The sequence below is a fragment of the Dioscorea cayenensis genome, chromosome 18 (assembly GCF_009730915.1).
Source record: "Dioscorea cayenensis subsp. rotundata cultivar TDr96_F1 chromosome 18, TDr96_F1_v2_PseudoChromosome.rev07_lg8_w22 25.fasta, whole genome shotgun sequence".
Lineage (NCBI taxonomy): Eukaryota > Viridiplantae > Streptophyta > Magnoliopsida > Dioscoreales > Dioscoreaceae > Dioscorea > Dioscorea cayenensis.
Window position 1 is genome coordinate 2,742,496 of NC_052488.1, and position 22,554 is coordinate 2,765,049.

The window sequence follows — 22,554 nt, forward strand, 5'->3', positions numbered from 1 at the left end:
CCGTGCTGGGGAGACCCTGATCCGTAGGTGGGCTGTCGGCCTGGAACGCACAGTACCCGGGCCAAACTGGCCCATTTACACCACAAAGATTAGCTCGGTTAACCTTTTATATATGTGTGTATATATATATATATATATATATATAAATAAGTAAAAAGGAATGGAGTTGCTAAATTATTATTGTCTAAACATTTATTTATTTATTTGAGGGTTCATGATTCTGATTTGGTCTCTAATTCTGTAACTTGTTACTAATTAGAGCATAGCATCGGTTGGTTCGGTAACCGAACCGAACCAAATTATCAGTTAATTGAACCAGAATTTATTTAAAAGTGAGAACCGAATAAAAATAAAAACCGAAATTAACCAAACTAAAATATTTCAGTTGTTATTTAACTGAAATTATATATAAAAAAAAGTTTTTAAATGATTTCTAAGGCAATTAATTGAACTATTAATTCATAATTTTTTTAATTCATCATTCTATCATTTTATTCCGATTATAACCTATTAAGTAATGGGCTTATAAATTAATCATATATAACTTATACAAAAGCCTAGTCTACATATAATTTATTTATTTATTTATATAACATAATTCGGTTCGGTTTCGGTTAAACCGAATTTTTTTTTATAAAAAAATCGAATCGAAACCGAATACCAAATTATCAATAGAATTGTTACCAAACCAAACCAGAAAAAATTCCTAACTCAACCAAACTTCTTATTCGGTTTGGTTCGGGTTTAGTATTCGGTTTTTCCAAATAATGCTCACCCCCATTACTAACATCCCTTAATTTGATAACTTGTTAATTGACTTGGGTGGTCGGAAAACGTGAGGTGCAATTAATATATATATATATATATATTATTGTTTTATAATATTTAAATATTTTATTAGATTCAAGGTTGTTAAGTTGATCTAGAATATGAAAAAGATTTGAATTACATAATATATTAATTTAAAGTTAATATAAAAAAAACAAAATTTAAAATTTAATTAAAAAAAAAAGGTATATTCCACTTTTTGTTATTAGTGTAAAGAGTTTATCCACTGGTATTGCTTTAAGTGGCAAGAAGCCTAAATGGTATATAATGTTTTAATCTAAGTGACAAGAAGTTTTAATCGTAAATAAAGTTTAATTTCAAGTTCAAATTTTTGTAGATTAAACAAACACTCATTGGGAGACAGAGTGGCACAACTAATGAGACTTTTTTTTAACAAAAATGTCAATTCTCCTAATACTAATGAGACTTTCTTAGCCACTAGAGTTTGACTGAGAAAGAAGAGATGAATTGCTGATGGTGAAGCCCCCTCCCCAAGAACCATAACAAACTAATGAGGCACAAAAATAGTTTAAGAGCTTAATTATTAGTTTAATTAATGGCTTTCATGGAGAAAGAAGATGCATGATTGCATCATTGAAATTCTCGCCATCAATGTTTGACGTGTTCACATGGCCACATTAAGCACCATTCCAGTATAATTTTGTAAATTGTAATCACATTTTAACATGCTAATTATCATTTATTCTGTTTGATTACACTTATTAGCTAATAAATCTTTATTTTTGTCCTAATTTTTTCACATACTATTAACTCATGTGTAAACATTGAGGATGAGCTGCGTTGAGTTTTGTGGGGGGTCAAATGACCCCATAAAATTTTTTAAAATATTTAAAATATTATATATATATATATATATGAGAACCCATCATCTAGGGACCTCCCTAGATTTCAAATTTAGAGATGTCCATAGTAGCCATCGGATGAAAATCTGACGGCTCTTATCATTATGAACAGTAGAAACCACGTTCTACAGTGTTGTACAGTGATCATGAACAGTAAAAAGGTGTACAACGTTTATATAATCAATCAACCATCGGATGATGATCCAACGGCTTAGATTTAAAAACATCCCTAGATTTGAAATCTAAGAACGCCCCTAGATGATGTTTTCCCTATATATATATATATATCAATTATTTTGGGAAAATATATAAATTGACCCATAAGATTAGAAAATTGGGTGTCAATGTGTAAAAAAATATGAAAAATCTATGGGTTATATAAAAATTAAAATTAAAAAGACCCCTATCTTTTTTATTTAACAACTTTAGAAAACATAAAACTAAAACCATTTTTTTTTTTTGTCTTTATCATTATCAATATTTTCCAATTGCTCCCTATCATTTTATCTAATTTTTTTTAATTTTAAAATTAAACTCTTACTCATGATAGGATTTTTTTCATAGTCCAAGCTACATTAAACAGTTTGATTATGTTCTCATATGAGTTTCAATTTTTAGTCTTATGAATTAATTTTTAAATATAAGTTTTTAAACAAAATTTTTTGATTTTTTTTTTATTATTTATAAGTTTATATTGTTTTAACATAACTATTTTATATATTCTTGTGCATATACATGTTTCTTTTATATTGTACGTGATGATATTATATTTATATATTGACACTACTTAATAAATTGTCTGGCTCCGCCACCAAATGAGAGCAAGTTATATATATAAATATAATACACACATTGACAAATAGACAAAGGATATCAAGAATAAGAAGAAATGGGATTTGAGAAACCCGAGTGAGTCTTTAAATTCTAATTAAAACTTAGGAAGTGAGGAGAAAGAGAGACAAATAAAAAAAAGTAGAGTCAGGTATTTCAAGTAAAGATCTAACTCTATTTATATATATATTTTTTTACAATAAATATGAATATACTTATTTATTTAAAATTATTAAAATTTTGATAAATTATTATTATCACTTGTTTGTTTAATTATTTTCATAATACATAAATACTTATTTATATGAAATAAATCTATGTGAGTGAGACTCTGAATTCTAACTAAATTAAACTTTAAGATAGAAGAAAAATGGAGACTGAAGAGAAGGAGAGAGTTTTCCATTTCAACTAAGTACTTAAGGTGATGTTTATATTTTTTACAATAAATATATAAATGTTTATTTATTTAAACTTATTAAAATTTTGATAAATTATTATTATTTTCACTACTTTGTTTAATTAATAATAATTATTGTCACGCCCTGATCCGCAGGCCCACGGGATGCGACAACCCCAAGGAGGATACTTTGCCATTCAACCCTTGGGATGCCCCAAGGCTGACCAACACACCTGGAATTCAACAACATCTATTACAGATATAGAGTAGAGAAGCACAATGATACACAGCGGAAGTAACAACAACATTAACGACCGCAATATACAGAAAATATAGAGGTTCACAAATGCACAGGGAAGCAACACTAATAACAGCAGGAAATGCTGATACACCAAGGGTTTAAGAGTTGTTTAGATACAAAACTATGCAACAGAAGATAGACACTAGTGGATCCATAAGTCAAACAACATGACAAAGATGGACATACATGACCTGAAAAGATACACAAAATATAGAACAATAGCAAATGCTTAGCAACTTGTCACACCGTCGTACCTACTACCTAGGGGTGTCAAATGGGCCAGCACGGCCCGGGCCCATGGTAGCCCAGGAACTGTGCGTGTCCGAGCCGGGCCGGCCCATGGCTTTGTCGTGCCGGGCCGGCACGACCCGCAAATGGTGGAGGGTCGGCCCAGCACGAGACACGACCCACTTTGGCCGGGCTCGTGCCGTGCCGGTCGGTTAGTATTTTTTAATATAAAATATTAAAAATAAAAATATATCTAAAAAAATCAGAAAAATTTTAAAAAAATTGAAAATATAACAAACATTATCTAATAATATAAATATAAATTAAATTTTACTATAATTGAAAAACTATATTATCATTATCTATTTATCTTTGAAATCAAATCCTTCTCCATTTCCAGATTTCCTAAAATGACTAAATCCTTAGTTCAATTTCAATGACTTCAATCAACAGATTCAACACAAATATTCAAATAACCCAAGAACCATTTTCAATTTTCAGTAAAGGAGAAGTGAAGAACTATACAAGCAAAAGAAAATTAAAAAGGAAGAAAATCACATTAAAAAAAAAAAGAACTTGGGTCTCAATGTCTCATAAAGATGAAGAGTTTACAGAATCAAGAGAGCATGAGATTTATTAATACAAATCTAAGAACACAAAATTGAGTAAAATCAATACAAATGGTCCAACGCGATGAATTAAACAAAATTCATACATAAGGCAACAAGTAGAAGAAAAAACCATGGGGATGAACTCTAAATAAATAAAAAAAAAGCCATGCCAACAACAACAAGAAGAAAAAACAGCAGCAACAATGGAGCTCTGGCTCTTCATTCTCATCAGTCATCACCAACTCCTTCATCCTCACTCTCATCCTCTTCCTCTTCAAACCCTCAATCACCATTAACAACCATGAAATGCTATAGATTTCAGCTTTGTCCACTCCTCTACGCACCTATAACATAACCATTCATTACATTATGTAAGAAGACAAGGCAGCACATAACTGAGAACCTGATATTCATTTTCTAGGAAACAAACATGCTCACGGGATATCACCAACTCTGTTAATATCTACAGAAAAACAATTTAAAATTCTACCATCAAAATGCACAGAGAAAACAGCTTCTCTTTGAGACAAGTCATTGCAATTGAGATCACAAGCATTACCTCTTGAAGACGGGTTCCATCCATAGTGTTAAATATCCTAATTAAAGTCCCCTTCACACTTGCAGTTGCAAGAAGAAGACCATCCATTGTCAAGGTCAAGCAGGAAATGCTGGACTCATGCGCACTAATGAATTTTGTCACCTTCAGGCCAAAGTGTTCAACCCGAACCTGTCCCCGTTGCACACCAGGACAAGCCAAAACTGATGTGTTTGACTGATGTGAAAGGCAGCAAAGCCCCTTTGGATTAGCCAGAGTTTCAATTCTGGGAGATTCTCGCAGGCAAAACGTCGAACACCTTGGACGCGAGCCGGCTGTCTTCGATCTAGTATCCTTCGCCGGGATCGATAGGTACTGGAGCTCACCGTCCGGTCATCATCACATCCTGAAATCCTGAAATCCAAGAAACCGATCAGATTGGAAGAGATCGAGAAGAAGAAGCAAAACTAGAAACCTAAAAACTAATGGATCGAATACCGTGATGACATAATGGAACCGAAGAGATTGGAGAAGGAATCGCGGAAGCTTGCGAAGAAGGCTTCAAAGGCTTGCAATGGAGTCTTGTCGGAGAGGACGGGGAGCTCGTCGACGGCGAAGGAGAGGTATCCCGTATCCCTCGCGGCGGCGGCAAGGACCAAGCTAACTGCCTAACCCTAATGAGAAATGACTCAAATGAGAAATGAGAAAGATATTAGATATTTGATGCTTAAAGACTTGAACTTAAAGTCTTAAATTAGTTAAATATATATTTTATATTTAAATAAAAAGTCTAAAAAAATTAAAAAAATTGCAAAAAAATAACAATTAATTTAATATCATTTGAATTTTGAAGTAAACTCAAAATACTTATCTTTTTTTTTTTTTAATTATTTGAACATTTGAAACAATAAAAAGTAATAATCTTGGTATCTTGCAAGTTTGAGGCCCATCAATTTATTTCTTCTACGTCAGTGTATATGCCTTCTCCGCCGTCATCAGGGGTGAATTGTTCTATTTGCCCTCGCAACTGCTCTTTAGCATCTCAGCCCAATCCTTCGACATATACGACATTTGCACTGCTTTGATTATTCATTATACTCCTCCTATCATCCAATACTCTTTTTTTCTCGACTAAAAAGCAAGACTCACGTCATCGTGAGCATCGGGTGGAGTTAACAGATCACGAGCCATGGCGGCAAATACAGGATAACTATGCGCCTGTTGTTTCCACCATGCCAAAATATCAAACTTATCCATTTCTTCCGATGTAAGGAAATTATTAATATTATTATTTAAACAATGATTTATTTCATGAGACGTAGAAGAAGTACTAGTATTAGAAGAAGAAGAAGAAGCACTCATGGAAATTTTTTTTTTTAATTATATTTACAACCTAAGTGGCGGATCTATTTTTGGTGCTTGAAGAGGAACTTTCAATAGATTGAGGCATATTGAAAGTCCTTCTATCACCATATTTTTCTATGATATTCATTATACATGTCATAAAAATAAAAGAACGATAATTTTTCTTTCAAAAAAAGAATGATCAAGACCCATATTATTATCATAAGAATCAAATATGCAAAAAAAGTGCCATCAATTTTTAAAACGGGGGTCAAGAAACATAGCTAAAATAGGAAGTGGTTCGATTTTTTTCCAAAAATATTTTTTTAAATTTTTTTCCTCCATGGGAGCAATAATAGGAGCAAAAATTAGGGTCTTCTCATATTTTTGCAAAAACCTCACTAATAAAAAATATTTGGTTGACAATAATAGATGAAGTGAAATAATAAACACCGGACAAAATATTAGTTGAAGCATAAAAAATTTCCAAAAAATCCTTAATTAAATGGCTAACTTCCCAATCATAATTCGTGACATGATCTTCGGGAAATCTCTCATTAACAAACATAGAAATAATATCTCTATCATTATAAGCACACTCCAACATTTCATATGTTGAATTCCACCTATGCTCAACATCAATGATATATCTTTTACATTTTTCTCCCCTTTCCGAACAATAAGCTTAAAAAAATCATGTCTTCGGGTTGAACCATTTTCGAACATACAAAATAGAATTTTGAACTTTTTTAATATGGGGCTCAATTATTTTTTTAAACCATCTTTAACACATAAATTCAAAACATGGCATGCACAACGCACATGAAAAAAAGCCCCGGAAAAAAAGGCATTAAATTCATTTTTAAAATATCGACCGCATTGTTATTTGCCGAAGCATTATCCAAAGAAATTGAAAATATAGAACTCGAAATATTATACTCATTAATAGCCCGAGTTATATAACTTGCAATAACACTTGCGGTATGGCGGTGTTCTAATTCAAAAAAACTTAAAATACGCTTTTGCAAAACCCAATTATTATCAATATAGTGAGCGGTAACACAAAGATAATTTGTTCGAAATTGAGAAGACCAAATATCCGAAGTAAGAGAAATTTTAAAAGAACAAGAAGATAATTCGAAATTAATTTTTTTGTTTATAATCATCATAAATAATAAGACAATATTTTTCTCATAGTATTTCTTGAAACCGATTTAAAAATTAGGATTAAAAACCTCGAATAAGAATTTTTTTATAAAAGCGGGATTTTTCGGCAAGATAAAAAGGTTGCTCATTTTTGAACAATAAATTTTGCAACTTCTTTTCTTGCATTTTCATTATTAAAAATAAATTTCCCATGCCCGAATCGGTAAAACTAATTTGCGTTTGGGTGGGATCATGTGGCTTTGCGGCATGCTTGTCGGCATGTCTTTTTAAATGCCCTCAAGTTTGGCAAGAAAAAAATCTTTTTACATTTTTTTACAAACCGCCCGAAAGTGCCTTTGTTCGGAAAATCAACAATATCATAAAATTGCCAAACCCCGGAAGTTCGTTTTCTAGAGCTTTGAGGGTTGTTACTTGATGGCCCAATATTTGGGGTCTCAATAACATGCTCAACATCATCATCCGGAGAATTGAATGGGGTATTTTCGTAAAAACCAAACGGAGAATTATCGGAGGGAAAGTTGGGAGAAGAACCGGCCATTATGAAAAATTAAAAATTAAAAACAACGGATTACCTCAATTGCTTTAACAAATAATTTAGAAAGTCAATTTTTGCCTTTTGGTGCCGATTTTCTTTTGAGTGCAATTGAAATGCTTGATGAAGAACTTGAAACTTGGATTTGCAAACTTGAAGCTTGGAATTTGCACTTAGAAACCAAGAGAGAATTAGATTGAGAGATGAGAGAGTTTGGTGTGGAAATTTTAGTTTGAATTTAGGGGTATTTATAATTTTTAAAAATATTTTTATTCCAAAAATGCCCTCATAAACTAGCCGTTTATAGTTATTGTAAAGGCAAAATTGTCATTTACACCAAAAAGACTAAAATACCCATAAAACTAGCCGTTAGATAGTTGTTGGGATGGGTAAAGATGTCTTTCCATCAAAGCAAAAAGAAAAAATAAATTCAAAGTTTTAAATTTTTAATACTCATAAAAGAAAAAAATAAAAAAAATAAAAATAAAAAAATGGACCGTTGCGGGCCGGCCCGCGTGCCTGGGCTGGCACGGCCCGGCCCACGGGCCACAGAACCCTGGCCTGGCCCGGCCAGGGTTCTGGGCCGTGCCCAGCCCAGGCACATTACTGTAGTATCATGCCTGGGCTGGGCACGGCCTAAATCGTGCCGGGCCCGGGCCGGCACGGCCCGTTTGACACCACTACTACTACCTGCAAAAAGTTGGGAAGAAAAAAGGGGGGTGAGCAACTAATGTTACTCAATGAGGGGAGGTTAGCACCACTCTAATAGGAATATACCATAATAATAACATAAACTCCAAAATGATACTTTACTAATAAAATAACTAGTTTAGAGCATGAATACATATAATAGAAAACTTTTATACAATATAATAAAAAGATAGAGTAAGAAGTTATTTTACCTCAACTAGAGTTTTACAACTTCAAATCCATAAAATATTAAAAATAATAAACTAAACATGATACTAGTGTCAAATCAAATTTATGGTAAACTGTCTCCTAAGAGCGACAGCTGGGCTTCGCCCCCTCACTACAAATTCAATATGACACAACAAAAGAAACACAAAGGGAGTAAAACTCAAACCCAGTATAAAGCAACACCCAACACTCACCCAGCATAAAGTGGTCTAAAAACCTCTCTAAACCTTCACCGCTGCCATGGCTAAGTTCAAAGCCATCAAAGTACTCATGCCTTTGATGTTGACCCATCAGTTCACCGTCTTGTAACAACGGCTACACGATGAATATTTAGTCAGGATTCTACACTCCTACCTGAACTGACCCTTATAGTAATCAGCCGGCCTACCACGCCATCTCAAAAGACTAGCCGTGGAAGTCCGCCTACTATAGTGGGGAATCACTATACAAACTCAACAATAAGCACAACTCCACACGGAGTACATTAGCCAACACCAAACCAACAACAACAATACCTCAGTCATTTCCATAAAAAAATAATAAAAGCACAAGCAAAACATCAAGCTTTTAACATAAATCAATTTACATAATCCAACACAAGAAACGACACGGAAATCTTTCATTTGAACACAAATTTGCATAAAAGAAGCACCAAGCAATAAACTCCTTCCAAGTTTAACACTTATAAAAAACAATCATACTAATCCACAAAAACTCATTAAGCACGAGAGATTATATAAACATATAAATATGGGTAATATTCTAATAGAGTCATGCTTAATAGTCTCACTCACAAACTTAAGCGAGTATAGCATGCGAGAGTGTTACTCCTCCGCCGGCTCCTTGCGTCAAGCCAATCCCTCAACACCTAACCAACCATAACCACACACACACACACACACACACACAAGCAAGATAAGAGTAAGCCAAAGAAACACCGAGGAAAGCCATAAGATCAAACACACAAAATGATCCTCAACGAGGTCAAGGGTTAGCTCAAAGCTAAGATCGGGGGTTTCCAAAAAATTCCAAAGGTTCTAGGCTTCCCTCTAAGCCAAAGAAACCAAGAAAACAAGGAGAACTCACCGGTGCTACGATAACCCCGAAATTGCAAGCACAAGATTCACTCAAAATTCCAACAATTATTGGAAAACAAACAAGAGAAACATACTCCAATAACCTTCTACACTGTAACAAGAAGATAATGCAAGAATCAAGGCTAAAATGTGCTCATTTACTACAAGCACTAATTACACCTAGCAAGGATGAAGAAACAAGGAGAAAACAAGAGAGAATCATGGTGTTTACCTTGCTATCTTCAAGAGAAAAGGAGGAAAGAAAGATGGAGATTCAAGCCATCAAGGGAAGGATTTTCCATTCAAGGTCTCCTTCTGCTCAAAGAGAACAGACAAGAGATAATGAAAGAAAAAGCATGGCTTTAAAAGACAAGGCATGGCTTTAAATGATAAGGAATGGCTTGGAAATGATAAGGCGGGGTTGGGGGTATGGCCAAAAAAGGGACATGGAAAAAGACCAAAGTGCCTTTCTAACTCTTAAATATGCAAAAGTATAATAAAAAAATTAGGGTTATAAAGCAGGGTACAATTATAATAAAAACAATGGGAGAAAACAATTATAATAAACAAGTTGTGATATTTTTCAAATGAAAGGAAAAAAGATGCGAGAGTAATTTGGATGGTCATTTAAAGAGCTTCCGCATGCCAAGGTTAGATATATAGGGATGCCAAGGATAGATATACAGGGATAGAGAGAAAGTAATTTGGATGGTAATGCCAAACACCTGACCCTCTCTATAAAAAAAAAAAAATATATATATATAGCTCGTGTCAATTGTTGAGACCATTTGTAGAAGAAATTAATTTTGTAGATAAACTATATTAGGGGCATGCACGGAGCTACTCTCTTAAAGCATTTGTATCTTCAGCAACAGACCTAAGCAGTTGAATTTCATAACGTATTTTCAGCAACACATAAATACTTTCCTCATGGCATGGGACCCACTGTCAATTGAGCGAGATTTCCAGATTTTGTTGGATATAGTTTTTTTTTTTTTTTAAATAAAAAATATAAGTTTGTATAAATTTGGAATGCTAGGCTCACTTGAGCTCAAGTCAAACGCGCCACCATGCTCTTCCTTCTTCTCCTCCTCCTCTTCTCATCATCATCATCATCATCATCATCATCATCATCATCCGCCATTACTGACCTCGAGCAAGCTCAGCTCCATCTCTTCCAGCAATACCTCCGCATCAACACCTCTCACCCTTCCCCAGACTATACCTCGGCTGTCTCCTTCCTCTCCGCCCAAGCCCTCTCCATCCCTCTCATCTCCCAGACCCTTTTCTTCTCCCCCTCCAAACCCCTCCTCCTCCTCTCCTGGCCCGGCTCCGACCCTTCCCTCCCTTCCATCCTCCTCAACTCCCACATCGACAGCGTCCCCGTCGAACCCTCAAAGTGGTCACACCCTCCCTACGCTGCCCACCGCGACTCCCATGGTCGCATCTTCGCCCGCGGCTCCCAGGACGACAAGTGCCTCGCCATCCAGTACCTTGAAGCCCTCCGCGCTCTCAAGGCCTCCGGCTTCTCCCCTCTCCGATCAATCCATGTCTCCCTTGTCCCCGATGAGGAGATCGGCGGAGCTGATGGACTTGCTAAGTTTGTGGAGTCTGACGAGTTCAAGAAGCTCAATGTAGGGTTTGTTCTCGATGAGGGGCAGGCGTCGCCGACGGATGAGTTCCGGGTCTTTTATGCGGACAGGTTGCCGTGGTCCTTGGTTGTGAAGGCCGTTGGTTCTCCGGGCCATGGGTCGAGGATGTATGATGGTGCTGCGTTGGAGAATTTGATGGAGTGTGTGGAGACCATTGCTAGATTTCGAGATAACCAGTTTGATCTTGTCAAGGCTGGGATTTTGGCTGCTTCAGAGGTCATCTCTATCAATCCAATCTTCATGAAAGCCGGCATTCCATCACCCACAGTGAGTTTAAAACTATGGCTTTTAGTTTGAGATTTAATTACAGTTGTTGAAATCCTTGTGATGCATAAGATAGGTATGCTAGAGTAGGTTTTTACCTTGTGAAAATAATGGGGTAAATGAGGAAGCTTGAATTTGCGCAATCTGATGTTCTGTATAAGGTGCTGAATAGCCGGAATTTAATTCTCAAGTAACAATGGTTGATACAAATTCAATTATGGAATTGTAGTGAAATCCTTACTTGTTCTGTTCTGGAATAATCTGCATGGGTTGCATTATAATTGATAATTTACTTCTAGAATGTTAGAAAACATATGAACCAGTGAAGTTTGTGGAATAGCAATTGAATCTTCTCATTTTGATGCAGGTAATTTTTTGTATTTGTAAATTGAAGACTTGTATGTATTAAATCCTGCATATTTTTTTGTAGAAATTTCCTATATCTGGCAACATTTTTGGTCTTATCAATTTTTTTCCTACCATCTGGATATGTTCTGCTATGGGTTCAGAATTTGAATTGTTACATATGGGATATGTTATTCTTGAATCTCATTAATGTACTTGAGTTTTAATTAAGTATTACTTGCAGGGTTTTGTTATGAATGTGCAACCTTCAGAGGGTGAGGTAGGGTATGATGTTCGAGTTCCACCAACTGTAAACATTGAATTCTTGAGGAAAAGGCTTGATGAGGAATGGGCTCCAGTTATCCGCAACTTGACTTATGAGGTAGAGTTTTATATCTTGTTTTCCTGTGGATGTTCAACATCTTTCAACTGTTATGAAATAAAATGGTGGTTTATTTTTAATGTAGTGAGAGGACAATGCGACAACCAATATTAATATCCATACTTTGGACATTCTATTCATTTGAATGGATTCCATCTGATCTGAGGTTATGTGTCCTATAGAACATATTGCCAATAGTCATTTATTCTTCAAAACCACTTTAAAATCTTAAAATGATGTCTACCTAAAGAAACCATTCTTCAATGAATACTGTTCCTTGTTCAATACTGATGTTTCCACCAAAAGATCTGTAGTCATAAGGAAATCATCTTCACAACTGCTAGTAAAATGTTACATGTGAAATATATGCATACATATATATATATATATATTGATTATTTTCTAGTTGTTCTCAATATTATGCAACATAAACGCCAAGGGGCTAAGCTATGATGCCTGAAATTAACTGTAAGAGACACTATTCATAGTGGCATGTATCAAGTAATATTGCTGGGAGCAATTAAATAAGCTATGCCAGCATTTCGTAATTTGACCAAGCAGATCAAGGGCTTAAGGTTTATGTTATCCTCATAACTTTCAGTTGAGCCACATCATATTGTGTCTGATTTGTAAATAAGAAGAATTACAGCAAGAGTCCACTAAAGCTCGAAGCCTTAAATTTATCTGATAGACAGTGAACCATGTACCCTAATGTCTGTTGTCTTCTCATGGTAATATAAAACACCCACCAACTGTATTATAACCACCATATATGGGGACAGCTAGATTGTAGCCATCACACAAAGATTAAAAGTATTAAAATTTTGGGATGAAAATTTTCATTAGTGGATCAACAGCCTGGTACATAGTTTATGAACCACACTTGTTTAACAATTTGGTGATTTTACTTTTAACATGTTGCTACAAGATCACATCATACATAGATCCAAGACTTAAATTTCCCACTACTATCTATATGAGAAGTTGCACTATTATTAATATTATTGATTTAATAGATACGAGGATGACTATGGTTTATTTAAATAATGTTATGTTGAAATAAAACTAGTGAAACTAAAGGTGCTATGAATATGAACTTCCAACATTCAGAATACTACTTGGTTAAGGGACTAGAAAAATAGAACTTTCACTAGAGGTGACCAAGATCCCGTGATCTGATCTGGGTGTGAGAATTTGAGTAGAGTTGTTGTTTTGGAATTTGGATGTAAAGGTGGAAATAACTTGCAGATTATCAAAATATCTGTTTTAACTTGTGAATGGGTTCTTTTGTTTTTTAAAAAGATGAAGATTATATGGAAGGGATGGTGAGAGGACTTCTGCCTTTGTGATGCTTTTGTTCATCTGGCTCAGTGTAGGGTTTTAGATCCTTTTCATATTACAGGCCAAAGAAGATGAGATTTTCTAGAACATAAATGAGAAAATGGCTTGTGGATTGCCAAAAATCCCTTTTCCCTGGTGAAAAGTAACATTCAATTTGAAAAGGTGCGAGTTATCATGGGGAGATTGCTTGGGGAATTCTTTTGAGAACTTCTGCAATATTTACTGTTTACATACTTTCCATATCAGTCATAGGAACTTCTAACTTCTAAGTATTTTAGATACGGGGTCTGCATTGGTACTGCTACTCAAGCGTTTACTGCCATCTACTATCAAGAATCAATCTTTGTCAAATGAGCCAACAGCTGATTGTCATTCTCAAGAACATTGTGGGCAATACAATTTGTAGTCATGGTTCTGAATGATTTAGACAGCTGAGATTTACTGAAAAATAATGCTGAAATATAAAATGGAAGGTTAAGAGGACTAAACAATTAATAGGACCAATTAGTTAGCACTTTTAACAACATTAGGTGAAGGACTATTATCTGGGGTTTAGGCTGTAGAGATGCATAAGTAAGGAACCATTTAGCTGCCATTCCCAATTGCATCAGATCAAGGACTATTAGTTAAGGCACCAAAATTAATAGTCAGTTATGTCTGAGTGCTGGTTCCCAATTAATCTCAAAAGTTTCAATCTCATATAGAAATTCTGCCATAAAAAAATAGCGTTCCATAATAACATCAGTTTTATGTTATGCTTCTCCTCTCCGTAGCTTGTCCTGAAACAAATGGAAATTTTGCTTTTACTGTGGATGCCTGTAAAGACAGAATAGTTGTTAAAGGAAATGGATGAACATGTTGGGTACTCCAGTTCCTGGATTGAAACAAACCTTATTAGTTACTTGCTACTAATGCTTCTCCATTTTCATGTTTTCCTAATGTCAGATGACTGGTAGTGGCAAATGGACATCAAACTTTGTTAGGTTGTCGGCGGAAATGGCTTTAGAAGCAAATGTTAAATGAAGCGAATAGATTACAAAGTAGTGTTTGTAAGCTGTTATTATCTTATAAAGAATGCCTGACCATTTCAATTACTTCAACAAAACAATTGAAAGTTTTTAAGCCTTCATACTCAAAAGTAGATCTTCGTCAATATGGATTATTTTCAAAGATATCCATACGTGATCAATGCTCATCTTAATTGATGACATACATAAAAGATGCAGGGTTTAGCATTGTGCTTTTAATTTGATGCCTTCCATGGTAATAACATGGTCATAAACTTCACTTGCATAATATGACAGTTGTTCCTGAAAGGACCAAAGTTAAGTGATAATGGTGGCCGTCCACTATCGACTGCAACAGATGAATCAAACCCTTGGTGGTCTGTTTTTACAAAAGCCATTATTGCATCTGGGGGAAAACTTTCTAAGCCTGAAATTTTAGCATCCACAACCGATGCTCGGTTCATCAGACAGTTTGGTATCCCTGCTCTTGGATTCTCACCAATGGCCAATACTCCCATCCTACTTCATGAACACAATGAGGTACAGTTCTGAATTCACATATTGTCATACTTCTCTGCTTTCATTCTCTGATTTTTTTTTTTCCTATGATTTGTGGCTCTATGCAGCATTTAAAGGATACCGTGTTTCTGAGGGGTATTAAAGTGTATGAGCATGTAATTACTGCTTTGAGTTCCTTTCCTGGAAATTCATCATAAGATTATTACTTAAGGTGGAAGTGATGGGCAAGTTTATTGAAGGTATGCCAATTTGTTCATCATTTTTCAGTCATGTCATGAAATTGTGTTGTATTTTATCTTGTCTCTCTTTAGAAAGATGGATTTATAATAATTCTTTACATGCAAGAAAACTACTTATTACCTCATCTTCTTGTCATGCTTGTTCTTTCTTGTCTCTCTAATTGTATCGACTTTGGAATGATGCAAGCTTAAAATCACCAAATGCTTGTTTCAGTTATCAACCATGTCATTTAATATAATAAGCATAAAGATTAAACCAATTTTCTCATCTTTAATTTGCGTCTTTGTAGGATTCCTTCTTCCATATTCTTGTTGATCATTAAAGTTGTGTCTTGATTATTCTCTCCTGCTGTTTAATGCTGCAGCTAATTTGCCTTAAAATTTTCACAGTATGTTTTGCTGCATTTTTTTTTGCTGCTGCTGCTGCTGTTGTTGGATAGTTTGTTTTGCGTTTCAATCCCATTAGATCATATTGATATTACTGTGTGAAATTATTAGCTTGCACTAATCATGCTATGCACCTGGTTTTTCTTCTCCTTCAATGCATTGAGTTGGAAGAGAGGCTTTTACTTGGTACCCCTTGAAAAATGCTGACATTACATGCCACCATGAACTTTTTTTTTTAAAATATATATATATATATATATATATATGATCATGTCTTCAAATATTAGGTATATAGTTTTAATTTTAATAAATGAAGCATGGTTCTTTATGAAAAATAAGACAATATATAATTGGCTATTTGGCTTTAATGAAGTGAGTTTTCTAAAAAAAAAAAATGATATTATGATATTTTCTATTTAATATCTAATGATATACTCTGTTCCTTTATAAATGTCCTATTCGAGCATCCTTTTTTATTGTATTTTTATTACCTCAAGAAAATATTTATTATATCTTTTTCAAATTTATCCTCTTTTTTTTATTTTATTTTTATTTTTTAACTTTCAGCTATTTTGAGTTGGGATTATAAAAAAAAAACTCAAATGCAATGGTTGTAGCATTAAGCCAATGGCAATTGAGAGGGATATGTGTAGAGAGAATAAGCATAACTTTGACCAGTGAAGTAACATTTTTATTGAGTTTTGGAAACTTAACGTTTTTTTAATCTAAGAGATATCGTTATTCAAGACAATTACATATGGACGGAGTACATTGTAAGAATCATTTTTTATTTTTACAAAGAAAAAGATAAAAGCATTTTATATAAATAAAAGAGTAAAAATAAAATCCCAAGTTAAATCTTCAAAAAATAAAAATGAGCCAGGCTTTGGTTCCGTGATATTTACCACGGAACTGAATAGTTACCACGAAACCGGGTTATTGGGTTATTATTCCAGGTTTTGGTTCCGTGGCATTGTAAGAATCATTTTGGTATTTATTTAAAAAAAATATAATAATTTAAAAAATTAGCCTCTTTTATGATGCAATGGATCTCCTCAGGGTAAAAAAAAAAACCAAGGGCAGGTGGCTAGATAATAGAAAGGGTCATATTAACTTTCATTGCCGAGCATGGAACCTTGGTGACATTACTACAATAATCTTGATTAGTGGAAACATGAGTTTTATTGAATGGGAGAGTACCATAGGATGATGAAAAATTAACATATTACTGTAGCACAAACACTCAAGGAGGATAGAGTGGGTGAAAGGGGTCATCGCCCCCTGATTTTTTACAAATTAAAATATATGGTATATAAAAAGAATATATTTTTTTTAAAGGTATTTGTAAATATCTATTGTTTTGGTCGTCTTAAGAAAAAAAAAAACTTTTATTTGGCTAAAATAAAAAAAAATCTTGGCTCTATCTCTGCTATAGAAAATACTAAATTAAAGCACGGTAAATAGTAGCCTAAACAGTGCATGGGTAGACACAAACAGGATAACCAAAACTCTCTTTTATGGGCTTAAAATTCCAGCATCCTATGTTGGCAGATGATGAAGCTGATTGCAGGATCATCATAGCAATGTGCAGAATGGAAGACTGAAGAAAATTCTAGAGATGGTAATGTGTGATTGATAAGTGTTCAGGTCTGCAGTATAGGCTCACTAGGCTACATGTATCCTATAAGGGACAGTCTTAGCTCTAATTGACTTTTGGTGACTAATGTCATGTAGTATTTAAAAGTTATGTACTATGTCTTAAATATTTTAATCTAGTCACCATGAAAAACTAACTCATATATGTATGCTTTATGAATGAAATAGAGGGTGAAAAGGAGTTTGAGTCTGATGGTTCACAAACAAGAAAGCTCTCTGTTTGTTCTCATACTGTGTGAGTGTTGTTTGCTCTCTGTTTGCAATTCTTCTCCTTTCTTTAATCCTGGATAGTGTTTTTCTCATTAGTTATCCTTCATCCTAGTGCCTATCATATTAGGCACAGTACATGTTCTCTTTGAACAGTTTCCAATTTGAAGTCCTTTTGATTATTGATTTTTGAAACAATATTTAGGAAAGTACAACGAAGCTAATGTGGTTTGCTTTCTTGCCTCAACTAGGAAAAGGCTAAGTATCTTTCCAGTTTGCACATTATCAGCATTCCACATCCACAACAAGAACTCAAATTCTTTAGTACTTGCATCAGTCTTTAAGTTTCAATATGACAATAATTATCATGTTAAAATAAATAAACTAGGTTGGCTAACACTTTCCCATTTGCACATGATGATGGCGAAAAAAAAAAAAAAACTTTGCAGGGTTGGAATACAAGGTTTACGTTTAAGTTAACCTTTCTGAATATTGGGATATGATGTTTTTGGAGGGAAAAAGTTAATATGATACATTTGTATTGGTTAACGTGTAAGTGGGAAATATACAAATAGTGGGATGACATAAATACATTTGAGAGGTCAAAATGATATTCTTCTATTTTTATTTGTTTCTCAATTTTTTCGTCAAATAATTTCTAAAAAGAAATTAATAAATAAGTATTTAGTAATTGCAAACTAATTCATAGAAATGTAGTTACTTACAAATAGGAAAAAAATTAAAGCTGGTTGTTAATGAATTGTTGATGAATTGTTGTTTATCCATTTATTGAAAAAAATATATATTAAAGCTCATAATTACATACTTACACATAATTTAATTAAAAATAATTTAAAAATAATTACTCCGAGGTTGAAACACTTATTACGATTTAATTAAGTTGGTGGAATATTTTAAATTAGATGATAATTTGATCGGGTAAATTTTTTAAGAGGTCACTGTGTTATGTCGATTTTTATTGTATTGATTTCTTTCTATCTGGCGGTCACTCATGGAATTCTGGCCAAGTTTGACTGACGTGACAGCTGGAGATGCCACATCACAAATATAAAAATGTCTTCACAGCCCAGCTGGATTAGACTGGGCACGTCAGCACTATGCCATGTCATCATCCATGTGTCTTTTCCAGCTAGGATGGAATAGTTTTTAAAATAATGTGATGCGCATCTCCGGCTATCACGTCAATCAAACTTGATCGGAATTCCATGAGTGACCGACCTGTTACTTGATTATGGGTATTTAACTAAGTTGAGAAGTAGAATGGTAGTTTGGTAATGGATCACGGGAGTTTCTATTTGAATACAAATTCATGGACCGCCACATTGTTAGTACAACGTTTTATCCCAACCAAACAAAAGGTTATGGTAACATGATAGGAGTTCTCTATAAAAAGAATATTTCAGATTATTCTTGTGTCACTGAAGATAGACATGGCCACGGTTCAGGAACCGCCGGTTACGATTCTTAAACTGCCGGTTCCAAAAAACTTTGAACCGAAATCGAACCGCCTAGGCAAGGTTCTTGGCGGTTTGGTTCCGGTTTCGGCGGTTCTGTTCAATGGTTCCGGTTTGACGGTTCAAATGGTTCGAGCTATTTTTCTTTGTCATTCACCTCCACAGTCGGATGAGCGAAGAAAGTCAAAGTGATTCCATCCCGTCTCAGAAGGAACTCCTTAGAAATCAGAATGATTGGAGGCAACAACCATGATCGTCTTCTCTATCACGTCAAAGATATCCGAGATTGAGCTACGGAAGAACCGTCTCCAGTAATCCATCGAAGATGAACTCCCAGCCATCTCGCTGCCGCTCGAGCTTGCTCCTCCCCACCTTCTCCACCATCAGGTTGGGCTTCCACATCTGTAGATCGATCCAGCCCGCCGCCCTTGGATTGAGATCTAGGATTAGGATTTCATCAAAGGGGATTTAAGGTTTTCAAGTCTTCAAGAGAGGGTCGGCCAAAAGAGAACAAATCAACAAAATAAAAACTTAAATCAATTGGTTTAATTCAAATATTTAGACCTAACCTAATCAGGCAATTCACACGACTCAAAGTCTTAAATGGTCAAACCTAATCAGATGTCATAAGTCATAACATTATTTTATATAATATAATAATATATATGTAACTAAGTAATTTGATATTTTGAATCTTTTAATTCAAGTGGAACCAGGGGTTCAAACCGCGGTTTTTAAATTTTGAAATCAGAACCGAACCTTATATGAAGGTTTCGGTTCCGGTTTTAGGAATGTTACAGTTTTTTTTTGGTTCTAATTCCGGTTTTTGGCGGTTCGGTTCCGGTTCAGCTCCACGGTTATGGTTCAAAATGACCACATCTAACTGAAGATAGCTTTAGCTTATTGATGATGTCCAATATGGCTTCAGCTTGCCTCCATATAAATTGTATTCTGAATCAGAAAATCATTAAGAATTAGCTTATTGATGATGTGTCAAGGAATAAATACAAGTGTATCATACCCAAATAGAGTGCACCATGCCCAAAGAGAATGAATTTAATACAGTTTAAAATAAATAGAAAATCGATCATTACAATATAAATTACTATAATTTTATTTGATGAGATCTTTGTTGGGATCTTATCACTCTAACAAGGGAATTATCATGCGAAAAATACATACCAAAACGCAGCGGATAACAAAATTTTTAACGGCAAGTAAACATGATAAAACTCTAACGCATGCCAGAACTAGGATTAAATTCTAAATAAATAGATAATAAAAAGTTATACCTTCTTTTGATGACGATTCTGAACACACCAAACAACAAAAAAGCATATTAAACATGATAAATCACACAAGGTATAACCATATTCATCACGAAATCACCGGACAACAAAAAAGCATACAATAAAGCAAGAATCAAATCAAATGATCATGATTATTATAATAATGGGTATTCGAGAATGAACCTAGACTAAATCAAGTTCAAGATGGACATTGAAAGGTGCCAATATGCAAGCATAAGAGTTGGGAAGGAGCAGCTAGCTAGAGAATGAGAGAGAGATTAGGGATTTTGGAGATAGAGGAGAAGGTGGGAGGGAATAGTATCGAGTTACGTGAGCAATGAGACCTTCGGATTCATTTGAATCGGGTTTTAGATGGGTTTACAACAAAGCCGATGGTTACCTGCGTATATATGTTAAAAAAACAGTTTTTATTTTTTGAATATTAAAATTATTGTCTATAAAAAAATAGTTTTCATGATATGTGTCATGTGCCGCATAACTTACTTTGGAATTCTCTACACATAGAGGTTCATCACAAGCTTTAAGTAGAATTGAGTTAAATAATTTAAAAAATTGTAGAGATGTCATCTAACTTGTAAATTTTTGTAGATGTATGTAAAGAATTGTTGAAAGTTAATTTTAAAAAATTGAATTAAATTGATCTCCAACCTAATCAAAATTTGATCAATATATACATGCCACGTATTAACATTACTTTTTTAAAAAATATAATTAATATTTATTAAAAAAATGGTTTCCATGATATGTCTCGGGTGAAATAATAAATAGTTTTGGATACAGTTATGGAAGGACATAAAAATACAAGGTATTGTATATTCGAAATTGATAAAAATTGGTGTTAAAATGGGAAAAAATCCTTTTTTTATTATTTTTTTTCCATTAGTAAATGGGCCCAGCATGGCATTATCCTTTTTTCATTATCCTTAATTATTGTACATGCCTGGGCTGCCATGGCCCACCTATCCCAGGGCTCCCCAACCTAGGACATGTCTTAGTTTATTATGGTTTTTTTTTATTTAAACATCTCAAAATTTAAAAAAATCCTAAAAATAATTTTAAACCCACCAAAAAGAACTTAGAAACATAAATAACAAAAAATGAAATAGTATCAATAAAAAAATGTTAAGCATTGTGTGAAAAACTGTAAAAAATGGGGAATAAGTATTATTAATAATCAACTAATAAAATGTGAAGAGCTATTTTTTTAATTTTTGTATAATTGATAATTATTTGAAATAAAAAATAAAAAATAAAAACCTTATAATGCAAACTATGAAAAATAAATATTTTTTAATGAAAACCTCAAAAATATAAACATTTTAAAAAAACAACTTTTACGTGTGCTAGCCGGTAGGTCTCTTACCCCCGAGCCAAGTGTGGTATTGTAGCACTATGCAAGAGATATGTGCAGTGCCTGCCATAGACATAGCATCACAGCACTATGCCTTCGGTGAGCGTGGCCCACATTGTGCTAGGCTGCTAGCCCATGTCAAGCCTTAGAAGGCATTACTTGATTGACACATTTACCCTTTTTTTTTTTCAACATTTTATGCATTTAAAAAATTAAAAAATAAGTGAAAAATCATAATTTGATTTTTAATCAATATAATTTATTCATATATACATCTTAAAATCTTCATTTTTAAAAATTAAAATTAATGTCTATCAAAAAAATGTTTCCATGATGTGTGTCAACATCATACAACTTAGTTCATAATTCTCTACCACATGAGATGTTCATTACAAGTTTTTAGTTAGATTTGAATAGAATAATCTAGAGATCCATAAGAGATTTGTAACTTGTAAAATCTTGTAGGCGTACGGAGAGAATTTCATGGGGCTAATTGTAATATTGAATCAAGCTAATCTCTGTTGTTCATTAAAAAGGTGGAGTAGTATGCATATTTTTTGGGATCCTTTTGGGGACAACTTGAGAACATTTGTAAAACTCGCTCAAAATAATACAAGCTTTCTCCAAGTTCTCAAACCCATTTAATCCCTTTTCTTAAACATTTCGTGTCATAAAGTAGTGTTGATAATTCATTAAGCATTTGGCCAAGCAAGACAAATACTATCTAACAAGCAAGTGGCTCACATAATCTACTGTAAGTTCCAATTACATGATGTTAACAAATAGTT

The 22,554-nt window shown here is 34.0% G+C and overlaps 1 protein-coding gene and 1 long non-coding RNA gene across 2 annotated transcripts; one reads left to right on the forward strand and one right to left on the reverse strand.

Annotated features, from left to right (window-relative positions):
* Window positions 1-4,055: 4,055 nt before the first annotated feature.
* LOC120282359 lies at window positions 4,056-5,305 on the reverse strand. The gene is made up of 3 exons (XR_005542957.1): window positions 5,093-5,305; window positions 4,619-5,008; window positions 4,056-4,403 (listed from the first exon to the last, which is right to left on the reverse strand). It is a non-coding gene; the product is annotated as an uncharacterized LOC120282359 (long non-coding RNA).
* Window positions 5,306-10,687: 5,382 nt separating this feature from the next.
* On the forward strand, window positions 10,688-15,650 carry LOC120281645 (aminoacylase-1-like). Its single transcript, XM_039288336.1, has 4 exons — window positions 10,688-11,550; window positions 12,137-12,274; window positions 14,920-15,162; window positions 15,249-15,650. The coding sequence occupies exons 1-4, from the start codon at window positions 10,702-10,704 to the stop codon at window positions 15,336-15,338; spliced, it is 1,320 nt and encodes a 439-aa protein (XP_039144270.1). The 5' UTR covers window positions 10,688-10,701; the 3' UTR covers window positions 15,339-15,650.
* Window positions 15,651-22,554: the final 6,904 nt, after the last annotated feature.